We start from the raw sequence: 21,547 nt of genomic DNA on the forward strand, positions 1-21,547 counted from the left end.
AAACCCACGGTCACATGAGCACAGATCTGTTTACAAACCTGAGGCAGAGCGGACAGGCAGACTACTGGCTCACTCTAAAACCATTTTGGATCGAGGAAGAAAAAGGAGAAACATGCCATGACAAAGACGGTTGTACGTGCCGGAGACTGACTGCAAAATATTTGTTTTTCGCTGACAAACACCGCCTTTGTCTCTTGTTTTTTTTTGTCCATCTGAAGGAGCAGATGGTTTGAGGAAGAGGATCCTCCTCCCCATACAAATATATACAATCACACAAGCACAGAGTGGGACGCAAACACACTCAGCAGCAAAAACAGCGATGCCAGCTTCTGGACTGCCTGGTGGAGCGCTTCTGACTTTGTTTGGGCACTGAGACGAGGACGTTTTCGGGAGGTGGAATACCCTCCCCGGCATCAGCTGAACGGAGGAGGACATGAGAGGGGGGGAGAATGAAAGCCGTGAAAATCCTTTGTTAAAAAAGCAACCTTAGAGAGGGGGGGACTAAGACCAAAACCAGATTGTTCCCTTTATTGATCAGCGACTGTCATTGCAATCGGCAGGTGACATTAGAGACAATACTGCAGACAAAAAGCACAAGCCACAGAGGGTCTTTGTCTGCTTTCAGTGTCAACACAGACTGCGCTGTTGATGATGTTATGACTGCGCATGACTCGCATTTTGAGAACAACTTGAGAAATAACTCGCGGTATGAGTCAAGGGACAGTACGAGCAACACAAGATTTCTCAGTCCTTCCTGGTGACATCAAACAAGCTTGCATCCATCAGCTCATGAGGTTTTTAGATGTGTTTCAAACTCTTGTCCCAAATATCACAATCTTAACACGGAGCACTTAATCCAGATTTGGGAATGCTGGGCCGCACAGACTGCTGAGCCAACAAAACCACACCTCTCAAGGACTTATGGAAATCTGAGCAAATCTGAGAAAAACTCAAGGCTTGTATTGGAGGAGCTCAGCACAGAACGGCTGATCCTAGGCAGCAAAGCACGAGTCCTAAGAGTTTGGCCTCCGTTCAGACTCAGCCTTCTTTAAGGATCTGAATTTATTGCTGCTGCCCCAGGAATCAAATTTCATGCAACCATTCCAATGGTGTAACGGTAAGTTGATGGCTTTCTCAGCCATCGGTTTCATACTAGAGAGACACCAGTTGTATTTGGTGTACTTGTAGACCATAAACCAAAGTTTGCTTTGTCCTTTACTGGTGATGAATGATGGAATCGGAAAATCACAAAGAGTTGAGTGTTTTACGAATGTAAACTTTCAAAAGAAGATTCGTTCAACATAATTTTGGGTTGCTATTCTACTGCATCAGTTGGTATTTTTTGTGCATTGTATAACGCTACGACAAAATTGTGGTTCTCTCAAATCAACATTGTAATAAAACTCCACATAATTCAAGTCTTGATTGTTAATCTCATCATACTTAAGACTGTATGGTAATTTCTTAACTTTTATCAAAGAGTCATTTTCTATACTGGCATGCCACGAGGGACATAACGTAATTCCAGAAGTGGAAGAACATGAGAACTAAATCGAAGGTGATCCAATTTTCAATGCCAAAAATAGAGACACAGTTTCCTTATAATTTTCCATTATCACCACGAGGGTCTGCTTAACAAATTATATTTTTGATTATAAATCATTTAATTCTACCTCATGAAATAGCAAAATGGTTGACAGTTCATTAGCGCTGAAGAATGTTGAAAACCTGGTGCACTCCCAGGTTTTCAACATTTTTGCTGAGTCCTGGTGTGACTTTGTTGTCTTACATTGTAACGATGGAAGTGGGCCACCAGAAATGTACAACTCAATTTCAGTTTGACTACATTTTCCGACATTCTTAGATGCAGGAAAATATTTAAATTCTGGTTTTAGGCAACTGTGAACGTTGAATTGAAATGCACTGAAAATATAAATCCTTTTTTAAGTGCTTTTAGTGTATAAATCATCACGACAACTCTGACTGACATACAAAAACATTTTTTTTTTTGACTGGACAAAAAAAAGGATGCCAAATGGTATGTGAAAAACGGATAAAATAACGATATCCGCCGGGACTCAAGACATCGTATTCAAAAGTGGGACAGACTGGGTTCAAGCAGGACGTCTGGTCACCGAGATGAACTAAGAACAGGTCTGCTTTTAACACCGTCATTTCATATCTTACACCAACTTTGAGATCAATCAGCATGAAATATAAGTGACACATATCCAGGGTAGGAACAACTCATTATTTCCTTGCATTTTGATTTCCTGTATGGCCTGGTATTCATTTTACCAATGTCGCCTCTCTCATCAAGTTTCCCTACCCCCTTCCTTTAAAAGACCCCAACCTCCATCTATGTCACATTATCATACCTCCCACTTGGTGCAAGCTGCACCCATTCATTGACTCTGAAGAGAGACACATGGACCGTTAGTGGCTGGCAAAGAGCTTGCTTGGTGCAAATTAATAGCGTCACATGTGTCTAGTGGAACTGGAGCTTCCGTTGCTATAGGTTTGCCAAATGGCCCTTTGGAACCAAGTTCATGCTTGTTTTTAATATTCTCTCAGCCCCCTCCCGCCTCCTGCAAACACACACATTTCTGGCCTTTCAAAGCAATCCAGACATACTGCTTCACACAGTCTAACCTCTCAACCCCCAAGTGTTGCTGCACATGCACACATTTTACTACACTAACCTATTGAGTCTGGGGAACAGATGGTGGTGTGTAGGTGTCTGTTGGCTGTGTTTGTCCACTTCGCAGCCAATTAACAAGCAGAACCTACGAGGCTTAGGGTCGTCACTGGTGCACCACAGGCAAAGCTTAATGGACACAATTGCATCCCAGCAGCATTGTTAAGTTATTCCGATCAAACATAAAAACTCTTGGGTTTTCAGGAAATACTGGGCTTAAACGTGTGGTTCATTATTTCTGCAGGCACCCAGAAATGTTTTACGCTAAAGTAATGTGGTGTTGCTGGTAAACTTTCTAAACCTCTTGATTTCTTGTTGACAGGATGCCTGTGCGGTTTGAATTCTTTGAGCTCGGAACACGACTGCAGCATGACGTCTGACATGTATCACCTGCCACTCAATGTGTATGTCATTGTGCTGGGCATTGGCCTTTTCGTCTTCATGCTCAGTCTCATCTTTTGCTGCTACCTTTTCCGGTAGGTACAACGAATGAGAACAGGGGTTGGCCTAGAATACTTTAAATCAGTCAGCCACCTTTTCCCTACCACCAACCAGTTTAATGTCCGACTATATTCTGGCGGCCTGGCCCAATGATAACATAAATCATGACAACAATAATCATAATGATAATATTTATAAGCCCAAATCCACTGTGTGATCGCTAGACCACTAGGGGTCGAGATAAAATATAACGCCTTCTCCTATGTTATCTCATCATCATAACACTATCGCTAACATGTTGTACAATGTTATTTTGGCTAAACTCTTTCCCATAATGCTGCATTGCAACATTGCACAACATGGCATCGTGAGTAAAAATAGTGTGATGAGATAAAATAGAATGCTGTTTCCTTTGTCATCTTCAATGCAAGTGGCCTAGTCGTTAGGCTTCTGCACTTTCACGCAGCAATGCTGGTTTGATTCCTGTCGAATCCAATGCTGAGCAAATGATTTCAGCGATATTTATCGATTGATCCATAATTTCTGAAATCCGGCGATAAACCTACTGTAAAACTTCGCTATTACCCGCACCGAAACTTTCAGCTTCATTTTGTGTGAAAAAAAATGCTTTAGATAACCGAAAAGGAATTGGAGATGGGTAAATGTGAGAGTGAAATTGAGACAGCTATGTTTTTCACGGCAGGATACGTATTAATTGATTTCTTGAAACCACACTGTCAGACGATATCTTTAGAATCCTATCACAACTATTTTTTTTCTTGTTCATGTTCCTGAGTATAGTATGTATACAATTAATCTTAAAACCAATAAAAGGCAATTTGATGCAAACCTTTTTTTGTCAGAAAAATAGAAAAAATGTTGCAACAGACAATTCAAAAGTACTGTTAACTGTCAATTGATGTATCATTCTGGAGTAGGATCACAAAGGAAACATTTTTATTAGGCAAGCCCAAACCAACCACTTTATATGGCTCTTATAAGGTGGTCTTTAAGTGTTCCCAGGCAAATTAAGACCACAATGTTTTTCTGCTCAGGGAACATGCAGTCCCCAAAAACGTGTCCAGTAAGCCTGCAAACCCCATCCCCGAGCCACCTCACTTGGCTCCTTTTGATGTGGACTTTAGGATACCTAACCAAGTCCTTCCTGGATGGTTGACGCTCTTATTGTGTCTCCAAGGGAAACACCAAACATATGGCGGAAAAAGCTCCTTTTGGCATTGAATATCTCTGACTTTATTTCAGTCGCAGCTCATGACAAACGTCAAAGATCCGTCTCATTGCCACATTACTGCAGACTCTTCCCTTATGGAATTATTTCTTCTAAAATAAGACCCCCACAAAACCTGTACTCCCTCGCAGTGTGTTCATTATCTGCGGAAACAGCACAAGACTGTGGTCCAAGTTCACAAAACTCAAACTCCCTACATGACCTCAAATGCACCATTAAAGAGCCTGCAGAATGTGTGATGCCAAGATTGAAATGATGATCTTGATGGTCTGATTGAACAATCATGAATAATAAATACTGGTTTCATCAGAACAGTGACCACTAAGAGAAACGCTACCTGAAAAATGTGCAAGTCCCCCTGCTGTCTCTAGGGGGACTTACGTTCGTTTAATTAAGTCGAAGAAATACAGAAGATCAAGTGTGTCAAAGTCAAATGGATGGAAAGGCCAAATAAAAAGTTAAGCTACAAGCCGAAGCCTGGACTGATAGAATGTTGAACATTTTAAAATGACACATATGGTCTAGTAACCCTAAATAACCCCACTGAAAAGCTTAGAAATATTTATCGAGATGATCAGATAGACAAAGCATTTTTTTCCTATGGCTCTATTAGTAAACTTAGATTTTTGAGAGGAACAAAAGATAAACTCCTTATATAAAAATCCCAATTACATGAACAAGAAATGAAAGAAGCCGGTATTATTCAGACACCATGACTAGCCTATATTTTATATTACAGTAAAGCAAGAGCGGCTAAAATCACATTTAAAAAAAAAAAAAAATTAATGGCAATTTTTTACTATTACCACAACTGAGGTATTTTTAGTAAATGTAATTGGATTAAAATAGGATTTTAAAAAGTACGAAAATCTATTAACCAAAAACAACACTATCTTTGAGGAGCAGTAACGTAAAATGAAAACAACTACACGATTCCAAGGGTATGATACAAAAAGAATTGAGATCATCTCACGGGTCGAAGAAAACGTTCGCGTGTTTGTTGAATTTACAGGGAGGAGAATGTTCGTAAATTAAGATGCTGGAGATGAACTGCTTTTCGAGAATTTTTTATTGGCAGAAAATATTCTGGAGACCATCGCATTACAGGTCTCCACTCGGACAATCTTAGCAATAGTCTCTCTATGAGATTTTAAAACAAGACTTTTAAACCTTTTTTGAGGCGTTGTATGGCTCAACAGGAAACTGCAACTTCAGTGTTTTGCTTGCCATCGTTTGCACATTTTTGTGTTATCAGCCAATTCTCAAAGTTTCAGTTCCTGTTTTCAACAGCCTTTTGGGAAAATTCCACCAACACCAGTCCGCACTTTGGTCTCTTAGTTTCTTGACATCAGCAGAACCCTTCTTTTTTGCTTAAAGTTCCTGACATTAGTTTGAACTTGAGAGTTTGAAAATATCCATTTACAATAAAAACAGCTATAATTCATGTACAATAGGTCTGCATTTGTAATGAGATTTGATCCCGGATCACCGCTATGAGGGCATTAAACTCCTACCACAGCACTAATTATATAGATAACATATGAAGAGGCATATAGTTTTATCTCATTATCACACTAACTTTAGTCATCACATCATGTGAAACGCCCAAGGAAATTAAAATTCGTCTCTGGTACTGTGCATGAAAATAGTGTGCAAATGAGATAAAATCTACTGCCTTGGACCTGTTAAGACTGTATTTCATAAATAGTGGAATTACTTATTTCACGACTTTTTCTGTGAATAATCCACAAAGGGTGGGTTTGTTATTATTTATTTAATTAACAGTGTTTTTATTTAGTTTCTGACTTTTGTTCTGTGAAGAATCCAGAAGGGTTATTTGATTTCCTGCAATCTTCACATATTTTCCGTTACAAAATTACCCTGGCCCCTCACCGTTGAAGGTCAAAGTTATGTGGCTTTCCCAAAAATAAGTTTGGGGGGCTTTGGTTAAGGTTATATAATTTATTATTAGTATTATTATATATTCGTTTAAAACAGGGGTCCCCAACTTTTTGAAGAGGAGTTACTTTTTTTTGTTACAGATAAGCACAAAGAGCTGGTTGTTTGATATTCATTTCTAAAAAAAAAACTGTTATTACTATGTCATGACTAAGTTATTACCAGTTAGTAATTAATAGAGGTTTAAACAGGCTCAGTTAACTACTAAACATGATGCCAGTTAGAAATCAAGAAAATCCTAGAAAATCACAATGACCCATGATATCTTTTCAGATCCAGTCCGCAGGCTACTCAGGTAGTCTTAGGGGCGCTGCTACGGCGGAGACCCTTGATTACAACACGCTAAATTTATACTTGACTTATTAAATCACAGCATTCCTTGGCTTCATGTTGTACTGTAGCGGTTTTAATCCAGCAGTTTCATGCACACCACTAAGCTGAATTGTTCTTTTGACTTTTGTCCGATTCAGGTTGAAACAACAAGGACCGAGAGAGCAGTTCAGTTACAATGAGGTTTGTCACATAGTACATGTATTGCATGTGTAACAGTGATAACACATTCTAAATCAGGAGTTGGAAACTATCGGGCTAAAAAAATTGGCTAAGGGCCGATCTTGGATACCGACCCATTTTTTTCGTTCATTAATAAATATAAATGCAGACAACTACTGTATCTATTTATTGATGATTTGTTTTTTTAAATAGATTTGTTTCATCGAACGGATTTTGAAACACAGTTGAATAAAAACTATGTGTTAAGTCCCTGTTTTAAACACTCAATTTGATATTTTGTTTTGTAGTATTTGTCAGGACCAGAACGAAAACGGGACCCAATTGCGTTACGTTTTTCACAAGTTTTATTAAAGGACAGAGGAAGGGCTGCGCCCAAGATCTGGTGTTCGCTAGGCGCGGGAAGCAACTCGCTCTCGTACTCGGTTTGTGATCCAAACACGGAAGTGGATCTTCCGTAGCGAGCAATGGCGGTGTCAAAAACGGAAAAAAACAGGTCGATAGCCAGGACAGGAGAGCAGACGTGGTTGGGATCAAAACGGGTCGTAGCCGGAGACAGACGGGAGCAAAAACGGGACAGGTGGGAGTCAGGGTCGAAAAAGGCTTGCCTAGTATACACTGAGGTTCGCAGACTGACTGACAACAGGGGATTGACAGGACTGAGTTCAAATAGTGACAGGGAGCCAATCAGAACCCACGGCAGTTGGCGCCAAATGAGCGGGCACAGCTTAGTCACATCAGTAATCATGACAGTATTACTGCAGTTGGATTTTTGTAGTATTACTTTAGTTTTATCTTTGTAGTATTTCCGCAGTAGTTTTGCAATGTAGTGTTTTTGTCGGTTTTTTTGTTGAATTTCCATGGTCAATCTTATTAGTATATCTGCATTTTTGTACTATTACTGTGTTTATGAATTTTGGAGTACGTATTTCTGTCGTAATATTTCTGTAGATGTATTTTTGTAGTGTTTCAGTCATAATATTTCTGCAGTAGTAGTTTTGTAACATACGTTGAATTACTATAGTGGTATTTTATAGTCTCATCTCATCTCATCTCATTAGCTGCACTGCTTATCCTCAGTAGGGTCGCGGGGGTGCTGGAGCCCATCCCAGTAATCATCGGGCAGTGGGCAGGGGACTCCCTGAACGGGTTGCCAGCCAATCGCAGGGCACACAGGGACGGACAACTCACTCGCTCATTCACACCTAGGGACAATTTGGACCGGCCAATTCACCTGGAATGCATGTCTTTGGAATGTGGGAGAAAACCGGAGTGCCCTGAGGAAACCCACGCACGCACCGGGAGAACATACAAACTCGCACAGGAAGTCCAGTAGCTGGATTTGAACCCACACAGGAGGTTCCCAAGACCTTAGAACTGTGCCGCACACGCCCTAACCACTGCGTCACCGTGCTGCCCGGTATTTTATAGTATTACTCTGAAATTATTTTTCTGTAATAGTATTACTCTAAAAAATACAATAGATATACTAGTATAGTACTTTTTTTGTTTCAGAATTAAAGAAAACTAATATTACATCTCTGCTTTTAAGCAATAAATTTAATATTTAGTTTTGTAGTAATTTTGTAGGATTTTTGTAGGATTTCCATAGAGGAATTTTTGCAGCATATCAGTAGTATTTTTTTGGGTGTTTCTTTCGTGATATTTCTGCAGTAGTACTTTTGTATTATGGTATTACTCTCATGGTTTGTTCATAGTATTTTTTTAGTAGTTTTTCTGTAGTTGTTTTGAAATTTAGTATTACTCTTGTAGTATTTTTTTTTTGTATTTCTAGTTGGGGTTTTTTTCTTTCAGAATGTAATAAAACTGATATTAGGTCCTTGTTTGTAGATACTGAATTGATATTATTTTTTTTGTAGTAAGTTTGTAGTAATATTGTTGTAATGTTTCTGTAGTATTTTTTCTTGTAGACACAAAAAGGGACAATGGGGTCAAAGTTGACATCCCAAAACATTTTTTTACGGCCGGATAAAAAAGCCTGAAAGGCTGCACGTGGCCGTCTGCCTTAGTTTGCCCACCCCTGCTCTAAATCCTACCACAGCATGTCAGGCTTTTTTCATTCAGGCAGGCAACACAACACCACCTTCCAGAAGAGTCGATCGGGCTATTTTTAGACTAGCTTTTCTATGCATCTAACAGAGGAGTAATATGAGGTCAGTCATATAAGGATGTTCGGCCCATGTAAAGCGGTTATATTTACCAAAGTGCTGACGCTATACGTTTGTTTTTCATTGTAGGTGGTGCTAAAGGGGGCAAGCAAGAAACTCAGCCTGCTTGGAGTAAGTCATTTTGGGTATTCCTTTTATATTTGATTAAAGCAGGGGTCTTAAATTTGCGGGGGGCAATTGCTGCTCCTGTGACGACAGTTTGAGGCCCCCGCCTCAATATGAAAGTTTAAAGTGACAGTGTGTAATATTGAGAGCCTCCAGGAGGTTAAAAAACATTCATCAAATCATTTAGCAAAAATGATTGATTTGAACATTTAAAAAATTAAATGAACCATGATGTAAACAGGTTTGTTTTAAAACACAGTAATCGCAGGTCGAGATGTTTGCTTTTATTCGATAAAATATGAGCTAATGCCGCCAAGGGTAACCCAAAAATAACCTAAAAGATTTTTTCTCCTTTCTCTGTGAAAGGCTGGGCAAAACTTTGACTGTCTCTATTCAGTATTCATCCTTATTTTTTTAGCACTCATTTTTAGTTGTGCCACACAATACAGTGACTTCGAGTGGTCAAATAATACGCACTGTCCCTTTAACGGGAGAGCGTCCCTTTAACGGGAGAGTAAAAAGCTTATGGATTCATTTATTGCTGATTGTTGATTTTCACATTATTTTTATTTTACTTTATTTTTAGATCTTATTATATGTATGTTTTTTTTTATATATTTGAGAAGAGTCAAAGATTTTATTCAGAGGTTTTAATGTGGAAAACCTGATTCTGCCCAACCTCAACCATACCCTAGCTCCGGCAGTCCCCAAGAAAATTGAGTATGAGACCCCTGGCTTAAAGGGATACTGTGTAATATTTGACCACTAGATGTCGCTGTATCATGTAAGAAAACCTAAAACACTTGGATAATTGATAGAGGAAGAATTCAAACTAGGGAGACTCAAATTGACCAAATTGCATGGTTAATTTTCTTGCCAAACTTTTGCGAGGTTTTTGTTTTTCGGGTACTGTCAGCAGCAAGATGGCCGACAATCATATCAACTTCCTTTAGGGGAGGCTCAAGTTGTATAAAATAAATGAAAAATAATTTACTAACTAGTATTTTTCAAACCACATTAAGATGATAGTTCATGTATTTTCCCCGACAGGTCTTTTTTTTACCCGTTGCAGGCACTAAATAATGCCCACTGTCTCTTAAACAATTGCAGCATTGGCATTAATTGAAGGGATAAACATACCTGTCAACATCAGCCAATTGATCCCCTTATTAATGATGGCTATTCCCCTTTTTAAGCAATTATACATCTTAAAAACGAACGCGACACCTATTTACTCACAGCAAGACAGACTATGGAAATACAGCTAAAGTACAGTATGAGCAAACTACGATGATGTTGTCGTCTGCAACCAGTGAACAAGACGAACCGGACAAGAGCCAAAATGGGCAATAAAGATTGATCCAACAAAAAAATAGTTTTAATTTTAATTTTGTTTCCCCCTACAAAAATTGGTATACATTTTGAAATGTATAATGTATACAATATGGTTAAATCGTAAAAATTGACCGGTATGGATGTTACTGGGCGGCACGGCGGATGTGTGGTTAATGCACAGCCCCACGGTGCGGAGGTTTAGAGTTCAAGTCCAGCTACTGCAGCCCCCCCTTGTGGAGTTTGCATGTTCTCCCCGTGCCTGCGTGGGTCTCCTCCGGGCACTCCGGTTTCCTCCCACATTCCAAAAACATGCATGTCAGGTTAATTGGCCAGTCCAAATTGTTCCTAGGTGTAAATGAGCGAGTGAGTTGTCTGTCTCTGTGGGCCCTGCTCACTGCCTGTAGATGGCTGGGATGGGCTCCAGCACACCCGCGACCCTACTGAGGATAAGCAGTGCAGATAATGGACGGATGGATGGATATATGACAGCTCATGATTTGTTTATTATTCAAATCACCATACTGTAGTATTTTGTTTTTGAAGAATTACATTATTGTACCACTTAGAGGTGCTAAATAATACACAGTGTCCCTTTAAAGACTATGTGAAAGTGTTAAGGTTGTTCAATGTTTGAAACCAAATCTTTACAAAGCAGGATGAGATGTCCATTCAAAAACAGTTTAATTACTGCTAGCAACATAATTTATCCAGGTCCTTTCTTTCAACAAAACACATTCTCAGTGCTTCTCGATCTTCAAGTTGCAAAATTTGGGACGACTAAGAATAACGTCGCTTAATATAGACGCAGGATAAGTACTCCTCTCTGTTTGCTGTCTTATAAAGGACTGCCATTACATTTTCCAAAGGCAAAGGTGGTTGGAAAAGGGAAGGGAGAGGGTCGGTTTTTTGGAAACAAAAATAGACATTGCTATGAAAAGCACATTTACTGAACAATACCTCATTCTACACACAAAATGGCAGGTAGATTGCTTGTTAAGTTTTTGGAATGTAGTAGGCATATTATGAGTGAAACTGACATATAATGTGGCCTGACCTTATCATTGATCTGGGTTTGGCAGCAAACCTGCGCCGTGTGTCTGGAAGAATTCAGGACCAGAGACGAACTAGGAGTGTGTCCGTGCTCACACGCATTTCACAAGAAGTAAGTGTCTGGAATGAAACTTTCAAACTACTCAGAATTAGAATTGTCTTTGTTTTAAGTGTTTACAATTCGATTAGACACGACACTCCAGGGTAAAACAAGTCATAAAGACCTAAGTATAAGGATAAACAGGCATAAATGTTTACACTGTCGTGTTTCGTGCAGTATGTATTGTGTAAAGCCACCTGGCCACCACACAGTGCACATGAAATTTTTTACGAGGCATCCAAGATGTATCCTAACCAGACCCCAAAGCAAACTCATCGGCACCTTAATTCATTTCAGACAGCTGTATTGGATATTTTATGTATTTTTTAGGTCACACATTAAGCTTGGAACCAGCGATCTAAGAAGGAATGTAGAAATGAGTAATCCACCTTGGATAGAATTCCATCCCCAGAATCAATCCCTGGATGGAAACCAGTCAGAATGTGTGCTAACAATGCAGGTTGACAATTAAATACATAAACCACAAGGTCTGGTAATCCAGGATGCCCATGAATCTAAGTATTCGTCAGGAGATGATTCTGGTGGTAGACATTTAATAAAGTCAACTGCTGGAAAAGAAAGGCTTTCGAGGAGTTTTCTGTATGAGTTAGGTCGCTTTTGCATGTGTGAGAAGAACATCAACGCTTGAGCGGCAACTGTCAAAATAAACTTTGTTGTCTGGACAATAAGAACGTCCTGAGAAGTGTCTTAATCAGAAATTCACGTGTGCAATGATGGCTGCGGTGCATAATCTGTTCTTGACTATTACCCTTTGAAGCTCTAGGGGGTAACGCCTAAACCTTAAAAAGTTTGGATTGTTGCATTAGTTGGAGGTCGTGGTGGAACAGAGATTTTTACTCACAACTGAGATTAGTGTGATGAAAGGTCCGGGTCTTGAGTTACCTCGGAGTCCCCTAAATCCTCGGCAAGGTCATCATCATTTTCAGAGCTAGCAGTTTTACTTATAGAAGCCATTCTCGTTTTGAATGGATTTTATTTCTTGTTCAATTCCTCCTCTACAACTCTCCAGTACTCCCTTAACCAATCCAATGGCTGTCTCTTAACCATCTTGTTGGCTACCGTGAACGCTTTTAACCCCCAGTGGAACCCAGCCCCTGCAACGATAGTCTTAAAATCAAATCTCACAACCCTAATTCATAATCGTAATTTGATTGTGAGCCTCCTAAAGATCCCCAACCGTACAGCTAAGGCACTTTTTAAACCATTAATTTATAAGCCCAGTCCGTGTTTTTTTTCCCCACCAAATGACCCCTGAGCTAAAATAAGTCGGACATCCCTGCTTTAAAGATGTTTTGCCCTGAGGTGTTCATCAAAATATAACAGAACGCAGGTCCTTTGAACAAAAAGTATTTAGTTTGTCCTTGCCATTCCCATATTTTCAGAGGGGATGTTATTTCAGCATGCAAAAGTTGTGTTTAAAATAAACGGTTCTTCCCTAGAAATGTCAAAGTGATTTCAACCCCTTCAGGTGCCTGCTCAAGTGGCTGGAGATCCGCAGCGTGTGCCCAATGTGCAACAAGCCAATATTGCGGCTTCACAATGACACCCCGCAGGGTGCCGAGGGTCCTATGGAGCCAGAGGAGGTGTGATGCTGCAAGACACTGAACCAGACTTATCAAGAAACTCACCATCCATTTCAATACAAATAGCGATGACCATTTCGCAGGCAATGCTGTTCATGATCCTCTGACCTTTGAGCAATATTCTAAGGTGGGCATGGGATATTGACAGATGCAATCTTGATTTGGTAGACCAAGAGATAAAGAACAGATGTGTAAATAGGACACTCTCACTGCATTGGCTCTCGCTTAGCTTCCATACTGCACTGCTCAGAAACAGCACGACTGAAAAGGAAGCACCATGACTGCAGTCGCGTTGGGCTCAGTAAAACATTAGCGAGTACTGCAAAGGAGCAGTACCTACCAGTACCTCTACCATCTCAGGGGTGTTTACCAATACAGCCAGCACAAATCACGTTGGATACAAAAAAAAACCCACACACGCATTTTACAATCAAAACTGCCACTATGTAGGTGAAATATTCATGCAGTCAAGCAGTAGCCACACTCTTTGGATGACATCACAAGTTATTGATGACATTAAGACCAGCATAAAGGATTTAGATAGGCAGTTTCCCTTCCTCCCCCAGATTGTGTACCAGTAACTTTCCTTCCAAGAGGATAGAAATCGAGCGTGTATGTAATGTATGTAAATGTGTCCCAATATATATTGTTATTTTGTATCTGTTGCTTTTAAATAAAATGTCATGTAAGGTACTGTAATCATAGTATATTTATTGAGCAATACCGTAGATCGATATTACTTCTCAAAACTTGCTCGTCTCTTATCCAATTTGTGGAGAAATACATTTTACAAAAGGTTATCTTAAAGTTCTAAATTCTAAAAAAAAACTAACAAATCTTAATACTAAATTAATATCATTTAGAGTTGAGAACATTGAGAGTCCACACCAAATATACAATATGAAACAATTGGTCTCTAGGTGGCAGCCTCAGGTCCTTTGCCTTCCACAAACTCCACAGCTTTTTCTTTGACAGCCTTGATGCTTTTAGGAGTGCCGTGCTTCTTCTCATACTCCAGATAACGTTTGAAGAAGAACTTGATTTTCTTCACTGACACACTCAGATGAATCACACGATCAAAGATAGCCCTGCATGAACATTTGGAGGAATACAACTGTTTACATGCGGCAATCAAGGGAAGAATCGACTGAAATTCTTAGTTTGTCAAAACGAGTGACAAGCAAAAAGAAAAACCTACCGAACTTCCTGTTGTGATCCGTGTTTGATCATGAGGTCGATGAAAACTGACCAGAGGTCTGTGCGTTTGGGGTAGCTGGTCAGGGTTTTGTCAAACATTAAGCAACCCTTTTCAATGTTTCCGTAGCGAAATTCCAGTTGGGCAAACTTTGTGATCACGTCCACACCTGAAGAATGGGAATGTTTAACATTTACAGTGGATAGATATGTAGTGGTAGCAGACAAAAAAATACCACATTGATGTAGGATAATGAAAATGAAGTTGTATAAATTCCATAAAAATTATGTAATTTGTGAATGCACAGAAAAGTTTGACATCTTTGTAGAAATGGAGAAATGATCTTTAAATATGGTAAAACAAAAATTTGAGCCACAATGTTGAGTAGACCACTCTGGGTATTGTCCAAATTTAGATTAGTTTGTAAAATCTTTATAAAGTGATTCCTTGTTTTTCGCTGGGGTCTCATTCTGAAAATGACCTGCCATAGTCAAAACCCGTAAAGTAGCACACTGAAATTTTTGGAAAATTATTTGCCCCTGCAAGGGTGTCGGCGGTGACTCTGAACCAGCATGTGGATCTCCCCAGCTGCAGTTTTGAGTGCTCCTGGATTATGCAGCCACGTGCCGTGCTGGGGGGCTGTGCCTTGCGCTCTGGGGCAACGCAGCCAGGCGCCACACTGGAGAGCTGTGCGCTCCTAGTCAAAGAGGCCACACGCTGTGCTGAAATGCAGTGCGCTCCTGGACACCGTGGCCACTCGCTGTGCTGGGACGCCTTGCGCTCTTGGACAACGTGGCCGCATGCTGTTCGACACAGCGACCCCGGCCGGCACCTAGCAGCTACCTTAAAATTTGTTCGGACTAGGGGAAGCCAACCGTCTAATCAAAGTGATGTGATTTTTGTGCAGTGCTTAATATCAAAGTTAAGAAATTAAATTAAGCGCAGATTAATGTCAGGAGCAACTGAATGTTAGCACTCGCAGAACACAATGTATAATGAAAGTCCGCAATACAGCAAATCCGGACTACTTTATTTGTATAAAATACTGTACTCCACATGAGTAAAACTCATAGCCAGCGGGCCAAATGTGGCTTGCCACATCATTTTATATGACCACGAGATGATGCCGGGAGAAGCATTGGTAGAAAATGAGGTTTATAACATCAAGCGATAATGTGCCGTTGTAAATATGTCCACTGGATGCCCCTAAAGCCCACCAGCTGTATTTTCTGACTACCATTAATCAATGAGAACATTGAGAAAACCAATCACAATTTTATTTTACCTAAAATAGGTCACTGATGTAGGGCAGCACGGCGGCGCAGTGGTTAGCGCTTGTACGGCAGAGTTCATGTCATGGGAACCTGTCGTGGGTTCAAATCCAGCTCCAGACTTCCTGTGCGGAGTTTGTATGTTCTCCCCGTGCTTGCGTGGGTTTCCTCCGGGCACTCCGGTTTCCTCCCACGTTCCAAAAACATGCATTTCAGGTGAATTGGCCGGTCCAAATTGTCCCTAGGTGTGAATGAGCGAATGAGTTGTCTGTCCCTGTGTGCCCTGCGATTGGTTGGCAACCAGTTCAGGGTGTCCCCTGCCCACTGCCTGGAAATGGCTGGGATGGGCTCCCCCCCTTTTGTGCCTTTTATTTACTCGTCTAGCCCTCGTGAGAACGACTTTTCAAGCATGTAGCCAGCGAGTGAGAATGAGTTTGACAACCCTGCTGTACTCACTTTCTTTTGATGGTAAACTTTGTAGCGCCCTCTGCAGGACAATGCTGGCAGCATTGCTCTGTCCCTGTTGGAGCAGGAAGTTGCCATAGCTCACCCAAACCGCTTTGTTTTGCCGGAAGCGCTTCACCATTGCCTTGTACAAGTTCTCCGCCTCCTGATCCGAACAAAGAAAGGAATACAAAAGTCTTCAGCTTAAAAAGAAATCTCTCATTCTCGTGATCCATCGTGCTAATAGTTAGCATAATCATCACCTTGATTTTATCAGATTTGGTGTAGATGTCAACTAGTTGCTGGTAGATGGGGATGGGCTCACAGAACTGGAGAGCTCGCTCAAAAACTTTATTCAGGCTCTCCTGGGTGCCGTACATATTTTCCAGGTTGAGCAGGGCCACCCACACATTTAGCTTCTCTTGCTCCTCTCTTGAGGAAAAAGGACAATGCTATGAATATTAAGTTACCATATTTTTTTGTGTATAACATCCAATGTAGCCTGGTCATCCTGGAAGGGGATGGATTATCTCACGTGCAGGTCCCTTTTTCAAGGTTTCCTAATTTCCTCATGCTCAGGTTTTGTTGCCCTCATGTAGGTTTTTGATCATGAGATGATGCAATAATAGTCTGTACAGCACTTAGAGACTTCTTGTGATTAACAAATATTACTTGCCTAAAACAGTTAAACTTCTGCACTACATACTCTTTTAGTCAAACGCCCTTAATCCATTCTTTCCATATGTTCAAACTATCTCACCATTTTCATTAACCCTGTTACGGTAGTATATTATCGTATTTGCCATTTACCGTAAAATTCGGACTATAAGCCCCAACTTTTTCTTCTTCCCTCATGGTTATTGCAGCTGGCATCAGTTTGCATCACCGTCCCCCTACTGGCCGAGCTCAAGAGAACAAGTGCATGCTACACCTTAAAAAGGCACTATGAAAAGTGTACTATTGCAAGTATTACCTATCAATTATGGACATTTATAGGTCCCATGCAAAAAATTAAGGTAGCGTTTCTCAGTGGTAAATTGTAATGGGAAGAACTTCCTGCAATTGATAATGTAAGATTTTTATTTCGGTCATTTTACTCAACAGCTGCATGGGTAAATATTTGTTTTGAGAACATTTGCACATGTATTGTTCAGATCTACAAATATATCCAAGATTTACTCCAAGATATAAAATAGTGTCTTGATAAATTCACACGGAAGATTAAAAAAAAAAATAAAAAAAAATCACACTTGGGACTGCAAAATACATGTTTCACACAAGATCTTTTCCTTCAAAAGTACTTAAAATATAGAAAAATTGGCTTTAAAAGTCCTTCAAATGTGCTTGAATTTGGCCATAAAAAGATGTACTAACCCTGTAAAGCATTGCTTTTTTGGGCAGTTAGCAACACAATATCTAGCGTTATAAAGTTTCAAATTCGTCTTTTTTTTATATTTTAATGATATATTGGAAGAAAACAAAGTCTTCCCGAAAGATATTAAGACAACCAAAATAGCACGACTCTGGTATAGCTCTAATTTATTGAACCATGGTTTACGTTGTCAATAAATTATTCTTATCATGGCCCACATATAACATGTCACTAACAATGCTTAGTCTGAGCTGAAACAAAGTGAAACAAAATTTGATATTCATTTTTACTAAATGTCTGTACCCTAACCCTTGCAAAAGACAAGTAAAAAAAAAATCTCGAACTCTGGTCTAGTTTTACCTGAAAGAAATGGTTTTAAGCGCCCTCTCTGCCACAGCACGAGCCTGCTCAATCTGGGTGGCTTGCAAGTGGTGCGCCATGTATTGAAGCCAGAGAATGGAGCTGTTGGGGGAAGCCAAGAGGAGGCGTTCAAACGCCACTGCCTCCTGAGGCCTGAGCTTAGGGTCCATCAACTCCTTCTCCCGCTGTATCAAGGCCTTTTCTGCCATCTTTTTCTCATTCTGCAGTTCTTGCCGAGACTTCTTTGGAAACTTTTGACGAAAGCGGCAGTTAGACCAACAGTGGGAGTCAGTAGACTTTCGACAGCTAATGCATTGCTCACCTTGCAGCTTTCATTTTGTTCCTCGTCGTCACTCGATTCTGCAGGCTTGTTCGCCGTTGCGGGCTTCAACGCACTCAAGCCGAGATCCCATGAGAATCCAGATGAAACCTGAAGTCTGGAAGGACCTGACGAACTGGAAACCTGTTGAGTTTTATTCATTCGTTCATTTAAGAAATGTATTTGCATGTCATTGAAGGTGTGCCTGATACTCCCTACAAGTTAGGAACATAATACATGTTTCATTCAAAATGCAGCTAATTGATAATTCAGGAGAATATCATAACCTGAAGTAGTTTTGGTTTTGCTAGTCATTTTAAAAAACCTGAATATATTCTACTATATCGGGTTTGAACTGCCTTTTATTTAATAAATCTGACAAGTAGATTTTTTTTCTTTATTTGGATCGCGGCTTGGGTGGGATGGTGGGTCCTCAAATCAGACTATTTGAGAACCATTACTCTAGGTGAGCCGCATGTTATGTAATATACATAAAAATTCTTGACCTACAAGTATTTAAATAGACATTTATGTGATATTTAATGAATATTTTACTACTATTCAAACCAAAATTGTTTTTTAATGAACTGTTTTTATGTTACAAGGGGGCACTATGTCCCTCTAAAAAGTGAAACTTGTCTCATTTTTTGGATTTTGGAATCCAGGCCAGGGACTTTTGCAAATAAATGTAATAAGCCTTTCTTGTTTAGGTCCAACATAATCTAATATCGTAATATCACTAACCCCGACAAGGTCTGCATGTTTTCCAAGAGCCAATTTGAAAAATGGCTGGCACTTTTGCACTTTTTTTAAATGACTAGCAAATACAGTAGTAACTTGCTGGATTAAACATTAAAAAACTGTCAATATAAGTTATTTAGCTTACCTCCACAGCAACTGATTTATTGTCTTTTTGATCTTCTTCTTCTCTGAAATACACATCAACTCCACTGTCACTGTCGACAAGTTCGGTTTTCTTCTTTTTTTTCTTCATCGGAGCTGCTGACACAATTTTGTCCTAGCAAGGTGAACAAAAATAACCAAGTTGCAAATTTTGATAACACTACACCTATAGAATAAAAGCTGAGCATCTGTCCTGAAATGTTTCCCAGTAACAGTTTTGTTACCTCTTCACTTTCAGAGAACGAGCGTTTTTTTATCTTTTTAAGGTTGTACTTCTTTTTCTCCTCCCCCAAGAGACGTAAAGGCAGATGGAGGGACTCTGGAAGCGTGTCCGGCTTCCCAGTGTCCTCAGTGAGCAAGGAGAGGTCAACTAATTTGGCTTTTCTGTCAATGCTGACCCACAAGAAAAGAGACACGAGGTTATGTCTTGCAAAAGCTTTAGTGAACAATCATTCAAAAAAGGCAATATGTTTATTGTGGCATTCGTCACAATCCCACCATTTTCACTGTGTGGACAAGCACCATAAAATTATCAATAAAACCATAATATATCCTCAATACAGAGAAAGAAGGACCGCACCATTTGACTGACTGGGAATTGGTTTCCACACCTGAAATTGTCCCTAGTCAGTCATAGGCTGTATACAAACAAATATACAGACATCCATCCCAACATTCATAAATAAGGACAATTTTGATTTTTTTTTTTAACTTTTGTTTTAAACAAAAGAAACCAAAGTAAGCAAAAATCACTTTAAAAACGTCAGCTAGAAAATAAAGGAAACGAAGTGCAACGTTAAAAATGTATTAAATTATATGAAAATGTAAGATTTGCATTTTCTGGTACTGTTGACAGACGCTCATTCAAAATATGATCTTACTTCAATTTTTCAAATTATTATTTTTTTAATTTTACCGTGTTTCTCCCAACGCATTTTTTAACCTAAAAAATAACTCAATGTTTGAGTGTACTTTATAAACAAGGTTTTTACCATATTCGCGCAAAGATTGATCAGTTGAAAAATATAGCTGACCCCAATCGCAAAAAATTGGTTGCAACGACAGTCAAACCTGAAATGCGGTGATGAGAGCACTTAATCCTAACCAGCACCACCAATGATTCACATGACATATGAAAAGGCATTCAACCTCATCACATTATCACACAATTTCTACTCACTGGGCCATTTGTCCCTAGTACTGTGAATGAAAACGGTGCGATAATGGTATAAAATCAGATGCCTTTTCAAGTGTGATGTTCATCATTGATGGTCCAGTGATTGGGATTCAGCGCTTTTACCACCGCGATCCAGGTTAAATTGCCATTGCATCCAACCTCAAAGTTCGAGATGACAAAAAGTGAAACAAAATATTAAACCAATTTTTAACAAAAAATTAAGGGTAAGCGTTTTACACGAATGCGTGTTATTCACAAATAAAAACAGTATTTCCTATTTCAACTGTATTATGCCGATGCTTTGGTATTTTCCCATATGATTGTAATGTTTTTTATTTGCTAGATAAGCAAAAATTGTTTCTAAAATGTGTCAACATGACCTAGAAATAATTTTACTTTTTTTGCATCCAAGCTGTGATGTGAATAAGCTAGCCACTTTCCACTGTCTGTCACTTCAGACGAGGTTCATTGGCAATTGTAACACTACTACACTATCTAAGCTTAAAACACACTTCTATTCTATAGCATATTAATAACCCATATTTTATGTTGACAATATCTGTGTATTATTTGCCCTCATGTAAGTTTTAGTACAGGTGATGGTGTCATAATAGTCTGTGGTTTGCAGCCCTTTGAGACGCTTTGTGATTAAGGGCTATACAGATAAATATGACTTGACTACTTTGTGCATGATGCAGTCTACCTGATGATCTTTGAGGTGAGCAGGGTGCCAGGAGACAGAATCTTACAGAGAACCTTGTAGTTGTTAATGAAATACTTGGTGGAATGCTGAAGTGCAGCTCTGCCATTGATGCGGTTTGACAACCTGAAAAAAGTAAAAAAATAAAAATAAAAAAAAAGTTTTAGTCACCTGTAAGATGGAAAAACATTGAATGCCCAATATGCAACAGTCGCTTTACCTTATAAAGACACCTCGCTCACTAATAGAGTTGACATAACCTCTGATTAACTGGCCTTCTTGTAGATTGTCTAAGGACAAAACCTCTGCGTCTTTGGGTGGCTCAGCCTGCTGTGGGTTCAACCTGAAAAAATATTTTCACAAAAGCAATGAGCATGCACGGTCCAGACAAACCAACATTTTTGAGCATATTATACCTTGATGGGCGTAGTGATAACTGCCACTTGTCATTTTCACTGCCAAGAAGGTAACACCTGAGACAGAAGGACAACTCTCGATTTTGTGCTTCTATGACATAAGCAGCGCATCCTGAATAGTACTGTGCAATGTTTCAATTTTAGAAAGAT

The 21,547-nt window shown here is 39.6% G+C and overlaps 2 protein-coding genes across 3 annotated transcripts in view; one reads left to right on the forward strand and one right to left on the reverse strand.

Moving 5' to 3' along the window:
* On the forward strand, positions 1 to 13,939 carry LOC148361658 (RING finger protein 122). The gene is made up of 6 exons (XM_088342404.1): positions 1 to 1,117; positions 3,021 to 3,174; positions 6,818 to 6,860; positions 9,116 to 9,157; positions 11,566 to 11,648; positions 13,126 to 13,939. Exons 1-6 carry the CDS (start codon positions 1,093 to 1,095, stop codon positions 13,244 to 13,246), a joined length of 468 nt encoding a protein of 155 aa, XP_088198530.1. The 5' UTR covers positions 1 to 1,092; the 3' UTR covers positions 13,247 to 13,939.
* The window catches only part of pdcd11 (programmed cell death 11), a 23,742-nt gene continuing 16,126 nt past the window's right edge, over positions 13,932 to 21,547 (reverse strand). For both annotated transcript variants that reach the window (XM_088342402.1, XM_088342403.1), the window contains exons 26-36: positions 21,398 to 21,454; positions 21,202 to 21,324; positions 20,985 to 21,107; positions 19,329 to 19,497; positions 19,088 to 19,219; positions 18,205 to 18,345; positions 17,883 to 18,133; positions 16,414 to 16,582; positions 16,163 to 16,316; positions 14,439 to 14,604; positions 13,932 to 14,328 (exon numbers count right to left, since the gene is read on the reverse strand). In XM_088342402.1, coding sequence (XP_088198528.1) covers positions 14,157 to 14,328; positions 14,439 to 14,604; positions 16,163 to 16,316; positions 16,414 to 16,582; positions 17,883 to 18,133; positions 18,205 to 18,345; positions 19,088 to 19,219; positions 19,329 to 19,497; positions 20,985 to 21,107; positions 21,202 to 21,324; positions 21,398 to 21,454 — 1,657 coding nt within the window. In that variant the 3' untranslated portion in view covers positions 13,932 to 14,156. The remainder of the gene's footprint in view (positions 14,329 to 14,438; positions 14,605 to 16,162; positions 16,317 to 16,413; positions 16,583 to 17,882; positions 18,134 to 18,204; positions 18,346 to 19,087; positions 19,220 to 19,328; positions 19,498 to 20,984; positions 21,108 to 21,201; positions 21,325 to 21,397; positions 21,455 to 21,547) is intronic.

Source organism: Urocampus carinirostris, chromosome 8 (genome assembly GCF_059441175.1).
Source record: "Urocampus carinirostris isolate Australia breed hairy pipefish chromosome 8, RoL_Ucar_1.0, whole genome shotgun sequence".
NCBI classification, from domain to species: domain Eukaryota; kingdom Metazoa; phylum Chordata; class Actinopteri; order Syngnathiformes; family Syngnathidae; genus Urocampus; species Urocampus carinirostris.

Coding starts and splice junctions, on each gene's coding strand:
- LOC148361658 (XM_088342404.1), top strand. CDS start 1,093: ATGCAACCATTCCAATGGTGTAACG. Junction 1,118..3,020: donor ACCATTCCAATGGTGTAACG/GTAAGTTGATGG, acceptor TCTTGTTGACAG/GATGCCTGTGCGGTTTGAAT. Junction 11,649..13,125: donor TCACACGCATTTCACAAGAA/GTAAGTGTCTGG, acceptor CAACCCCTTCAG/GTGCCTGCTCAAGTGGCTGG.